Raw genomic sequence first — 6,288 nt, 5'->3', positions numbered from 1 at the left:
TAGCGGCTCGCAGCATCATCCCTCGCACAACACGTTAGCAGTCACACTCACGCGCTTACTTGTTTTGCGTTCTTCCCCATGGATTCTTGTGAAAAAGAGAGACCGCTCTCAGTCTAGTCCTTTACAAACTGCTAAGACATTTAAACTCAATCAAGACTTAAGGTGGTGATGATCACACTTTGTCTCTTTTAATTAATTTGTAAAACAAAAAACTTACAGACAATACAAATGCATTCATCTCTTCACTATCCACCACACTGACTTGCCAGGACAAATTTTCCATCTCCTTGCCATGATTTGCCATCACTAATCTCTTTGCAACCCTGTAAACCCTGTGATGATCTGGATGATTGACCGGTAAAATGTGTTCAGCAAATAACTCTAACATATTTCTGTGCTCCGCATCTGTTAGTTCTTGCATTTGTTTATGAGAGATCGGCATAAACCTTGTCCTGTGAGTGAATGGAGTTTCCTCTAGGTGGAAGAAGTAATAAGCAAGAGAAATTCCACCAAAACCTCCAATAACTACTGTAATTTTTTCTTTTCTTAGATTAAATCCTTTGGTCAGGTGTAAGCGTTTGTCTGCTGATAAGTTTCCCCACCACTTGCGGAAAGAACTGCAAGAAAAACAAACACAAAGTCCAAGCTCAAAATTCAGGGCACATACTGGGGCATACTGAGTTCCTGCAGACTTCCATCATGTTGTTGTAAAAAATGTTCATCCCTCCTCCTCCCCTCCCACCAAAGGTTTATAGCTTTTGAACCCCCTCTCTCTCCCCACTTCCTAACCCTGCTGGAAGTTCTTGCCACACTTTCCTTTAAATGTTGGCATTTGAGATGCACTAATCCCTTGGGAATTCTCAAAACCTTTTAAGAGGGGAGGGATTAGTTTTTTTTTTTTTTTTTTTCAGGACCTCCACATCCCTCTCAAGTCTTGTTCATGTTATACTGTGGAGATTTAGGCTTCAAAACTCCACAAATTGAAAGTACTACAGTTCACTTTCAATGGTGGAGTGAAGAAGTTATTTAATTAGAGGACAGCACGAGGAGTAACCATTATGGACTTGCACTATTAGCGGAGGGGGGAGTGGGGGAGGGGTGTAGCACTTCATGTTACAAAATTTAGAACGAAGCAGGTTAAGTGCCACTTAAGCTTCACTTTGACTAATTATCATCTTACACTAGCTACTAAATCCCAAATCTAATCATCGCGCTAATAGTAAACAAATCAAACATGTTATAGTGAGCCTATTACCGTCCGCCTACGACAGCAACAAGTTTGATCACTTTTGAAAGAGGCCCAGCCAATTTAAAAAGAAGAGCTGCAAGTGGTGCTGCATGTCGTGGCTGACTTGTGTGAAATCCTCTGACCACAACATGAGAATGATTTCTACTCCAGTGATGAACTGAAGTCTTCGAGAATGTCGCTCGAAATAAGCTTATCCCAGGTTGTAGGGGAACGAGGGGAACTTGAATTCCGCCACTGACATTGGAACGGCCAAGATTCTTGAAGAGGAATCTAGAATGCCTTGAAAATGATAATGCAGAGCTGAGAAATGAATGCATTTTTCGCCATTCAAAGCAATCGTAAAAATTCCGCCATGTTGCGTTTGGTTCAGGAGCGGTTACTCGGGAGAAGTTATCTCTTCATATATGCCGTAATCGATTGTCTTCGCTAGACATGATCAAACATGGCGTCGTTCTGGGACCTGTATGACTGTTGTTTTATTCGGCACTGATGGAAAAGAAAGCTGTTTCTCCTGATTCCTCGACGCAACTCGCAGAGAAAAGCAGGAGCCCTAAGAAGAGAAAGCACAAACATCGGTAAATAGCCGTTAAATTTGCCTACATTTACACGACACAGAAAACTGGGACTGGTCTAAATATATAAGCATTAATAAGCTAACAGAAACATTAATTTTAAGTGCTCTGCTTGTACACTGATGTTTTTTCCTTGGGAATGAACGAAGTACATCCCATTCAATTTTCCATTGATATCTTTTCTTGCTATTTTTTCCTGTGAATCAACCTGTGGTTGTATCACTAGGAGTAGCATTTCTTCTAGAAACTCAAACAAATAATTGCAAAACTTGAATTATTGTTTGCAAAATTAAATGCTTAAATCACGTTGTAAAGTAGTGGGTAGGTGAGGTTACCCCATGACACTGGCACACAAAGTGATGCTTAAAACCCTGTACTCCCCCCCCCTCCCAACCCAGGCCTAAAGCCAAGTTCTACAATTGCCCCATACAGAAGTGAATGCCATTGTGTTTACTATCCACCCTCCTCTTCCCTTTTGACAAGATTTGCTGATGGACCTTTAAAAGTCATTGGTAAAGGAGTACAATGTAATCTTGTTGGGGTCAGGAAGAAAAATGACTTCTTGTTGAGGGGCGGGCTACATTTATTTTTGAGGGAACATTGTATCAGCACTTTGATCTGTTTTTGCTCTAGGAGTTAACTTGTTATTGAGGTGTGTGAATACATCAATTTTATTTTGTACTCACCTAGATTCAAAAACCAGATCTGTGACTTAAAGTAGTCCATCCTCATCTCCACTTGGTTACGCGAGCAAATTATTGTTGCAAAATTCCTCGTACAATTATTTGTTGATCTAATAAGTTACTGGTCCCAGTTTTCTCCTCTGACTTAAATTTAAATACGTTGAAATCATTCTGACCTAAAATACATTTTAAACTACAACATCATTGTTAATACATTTAATGGAATGGTCTATACCAATATGACATTGTTCCTCATTTTTAACATTTTTCTCTCCAAAGTAACAAGAAGAAAAGCAAAAAAATCAAGTCATCCAGCTCATCAGTAGACGTTGATAGTGATAACATCAGAACAGGGAGCAAAAGCAGCAAGGCCAGTAATGAGAGCATTAAACATCTTACAGAGTTCCTGGACAACAGAAAAGAACTTCATGCACAGCTGTTTAGCATCATCCCCAAAAAAGAAGTAAAGGAGATGATGCCAAAAATTTTAAAGGTACAACTTGATGCAAAGTTTTACAATTTAAAGTAACAATGTTGTGATATTTTAAGCCATTTTCTGGTTACTTTTTAACTGAAAGAAGTATCAAAATAATTATTTCCTCAAGGTAGGATAAAACTAAAAGTGTAATACAAAAAACAAAATAGATAAAGATGGCCATGACATAAAAACATTTAGACAGATCACAAGTGACAGACTTGAAAAAATTGGCCATTTTTTTCGAGATGTTTGGTCCGTGACGTAGCTTCTTTAATAATAAGTAAAGACGAAATGTTGTTTATTGCATAGGATGAAGGTATGGAGTGACTGAATAAGTTGAACCCTACAGTACATGTAGTTCATTGACTAGGTTCCGCCCTCGCATGCACACCAGCATTTTTAGCCAGTTTGCTGGCATATTCTTTAAGCTTAACCATGAGGTGAACAGGGGCAGATCCAGGATTTTTCAAGGAGGGGGGGGGGGGGGGGGCTAGTATCTCCATCATCATCATTCCTTGTAGCCCCCATTGAGGCATAGGGTCACATGGTATCTTGCGGGTTGCAGAATCAATGGGGTTTTGAGAATTGAAACCTAAGTGAAAACCATTTCACTAGAAATAATAGCAATGCCACAAAGTAGCTAAGAAATGATAATGAGGTACAAAGAGTTTGCCTTTATTTCTACCATAATATTCAGAACCTTTTTCAAACTTTTTATGTTTTGCTTCTCCAAAAGGGAGTGGCTAACAACCCAATCCATCCAACCCACCCCCCACCCTCTCTAAATTGCACTCCCTAAATCCATCTTCGGGTTAATTTTAACACAAAGACTTAATTAATTATTTTCTTTTTTTTACCTTTATACAATAGAAACACAGCTTCAAAGAGATAAAGAAGCTATGTTCTGAACAACTGGAGTTGTTATCAAAGAGGCATCTGGAGAGTATCATTACTGGCAATGAAATGGTATCTTCTGATGCCGAGAGCATGGACGAGCAAGAAAAGCTTGAGGAGTTACAACCTGTTGAAGCATCACCACAGAGACAGAATGTGAATGAGGACAAGAAGAGAAAGCGGGTAGGCATGGTAGTTATTATTAACAAATAAAGGACAGACAAAAATTTTAACTACCACCAGATGAAGGTTTAGAAATCAAATAATAGGCCATATTCCTATTCTCGGTATTGGACTGGAACTAGCTTGTAATGGAGGCTCATGCAGGGAAATATCATTAAAAAGAGTTAAACGTCAGTTACATTTGAAAAAGACTTCCCACATTAACCTCCATTCCAAGCTAGGTCCAGTTCATTAGCAAGCTGAGAGCAAGTGAATATCCCTCCTTTGTAATCACCTTCTCTCTTCATGAAAGCTGACATCTTCTCGTGGCTTCCAACAGTGGTTGACAACAAGTTGTCAAATAAGGAAGTCTAAAGGGGGGGGATTCTAAACTTCACACTCTCTGTACTTTTAACCCCTGTTCTCACCTCTTCCTTAATGGCTCCCACCTCTTAGTCTTTCTGTTGGTCACATTACCAATAATTTGCAAAGATTTTTTGGCAGTTTGAAAACTGTTGCAAAAGGACTTTAACATGCAATGTTACAAAGTGTTTCTTCTTTTTTCCCTGTCCATCAGTCCTACTAGAAATCCTTCTTCCCATGCTCCTTTCTTCCACCAATTTATTTCCAAGTCCCTGTCCCTCCCCTGCCCACCCAGTATCGTCTACATGTAGTCATCTGAAGTACTGCCTCTGGTAACATGTTTTTTCATTATGGTCTTACAGGACAGAGATGGTAATAGAAAGGAGAAGAAAGTTAAAGAACAGGAAAAGAAAGAGAAAGATATGATCATTTTCCAGGAAATGATCACAATTCCCAACCAAGAGGAAATCGATGAGCTTGTTGAAGGTAACATTTAATTTAGGCCCCGTCCACAATACACTGGAGAAATTTGAAAACGCAGCTTGATTTCTACGGTTAGGCCTACCGTCCACAATAATACGTCACGAAAACGGAGCTTTTCGAAAACGCTCTTCAAACCAGAGGAATTTGAAAACGCCGGCTTTGAGTTTTAGTGTGGACGGAAAACATTTTGAAAAGAGAGCTTTTCGAAAAAGATGACATTGCGATAATCATAATAACTCCCCTGCCCGAGTTTTCCTCAAACACAAATCCAAAATGACCGGTGATTGTTGCGTTTTCAGAGTGAAATAGCGTTTTCAAATTTCTTCGGCGAGAGATGAGTTATATCGTAGTTTTTACGCAAGGCTGAGTTTTTTTCGTTGGGCAGTTGTTGTTCTAAGCACTTAAGGGCCTGAGACACTGATTGACTTTTGTTTATAGCTCAAATGAGAACAGGACAGGGATGCTGTTTTTTTCTTGATATCCATAAAGTGCCCAACAACAAAACGCGAATTCTGTTGAATCTGTACGAAAACTAATCTTTCACATCCCAAAACTAAATGAAACACTAAGTTTTAAAGATATTGCAGCTTGCGCCCTGAAATGTTTTCTATAACTTGCATTACAACAAAACTTGATTGCGTGCCGTGAAGAGCTACATATAACATTACTTAATGGCAATACTTTCCGTCTTTAACTTTATCAGTTCACAGCAACTTTTCTCTATTTAATACCAAGCATTTTATTTGCAGGAAGTAGCGCTACTCAGGAGCAAACCTCAGAGGACCCTACCCAGTCGAGTGCAATAACTGTGGACGAAGAGGCAGAGTTAAAAGAACTCGAGTTCCGCGCGCGAGCCCTCGAGTCATTGGTGCGCGCGCGCGAGCGGCAGATGAAGAATGAACAGACTTGAAACCCAATACTCAGATGGTGTCACAACGAGAGTGGGTTTCTAGGTCCTCGTTTGATGAGCCACTGTTATATCGGGCCTCGATGTTCTAAGCTTGTCAGAAGAATACAATATTTGAATGGAACCAGGAACGTTAATCCTAAAATTTGGAATGGGATGAACTTGAAGTTACCATTTATAGAGAAAACACTTTTAAGAACAGAATTCTCGAGCATACGGTTCGTTAATATTTCAACGACTTTTCCATGTTAAGTTTTTGAAAAGATTATAATATATTTGTGCAATTAACTTTTAGGAAATTTCAGTTTAACACTCCCTTTTGACTGTTTCCCTTGAAGGCAACGATAAGAGATTCTAGTAAAAGTCTTTTCCAATCTCCCATCTGCTCTATTAATTTGTAATAATCTTTTTATAACAATATTTAAGCAAGTGTAGGATTAGGCCTAGGATTGAACGTCAATAGCCAATAAAATAATCCAATAAAATAACATGTTTTT

At 39.1% G+C, this 6,288-nt stretch overlaps 2 protein-coding genes across 3 annotated transcripts in view; one reads left to right on the top strand and one right to left on the bottom strand.

The window, feature by feature from the left end:
- The window catches only part of LOC145467970 (metalloendopeptidase OMA1, mitochondrial-like), a 6,697-nt gene extending 5,088 nt beyond the window's left edge, over nt 1–1,609 (bottom strand). For both annotated transcript variants that reach the window (XM_081451625.1, XM_081451626.1), the window contains exons 1-2: nt 1,256–1,609; nt 218–617 (exon numbers count right to left, since the gene is read on the bottom strand). In XM_081451625.1, the coding sequence (XP_081307751.1) occupies nt 218–617; nt 1,256–1,566 (711 nt within the window). In that variant the 5' untranslated portion in view covers nt 1,567–1,609. The remainder of the gene's footprint in view (nt 1–217; nt 618–1,255) is intronic.
- Nucleotides 1,610–1,671: 62 nt separating this feature from the next.
- Nucleotides 1,672–6,288, top strand: LOC145468002 (uncharacterized). The gene is made up of 5 exons (XM_081451666.1): nt 1,672–1,824; nt 2,784–2,997; nt 3,853–4,059; nt 4,764–4,887; nt 5,634–6,288. Exons 1-5 carry the CDS (start codon nt 1,739–1,741, stop codon nt 5,792–5,794), a joined length of 792 nt encoding a protein of 263 aa, XP_081307792.1. The 5' UTR covers nt 1,672–1,738; the 3' UTR covers nt 5,795–6,288.

Source organism: Orbicella franksi, chromosome 14, assembly GCF_964199315.1.
Source record: "Orbicella franksi chromosome 14, jaOrbFran1.1, whole genome shotgun sequence".
Lineage (NCBI taxonomy): Eukaryota > Metazoa > Cnidaria > Anthozoa > Scleractinia > Merulinidae > Orbicella > Orbicella franksi.
This window is presented reverse-complemented; position numbering and strand designations above follow the sequence as displayed.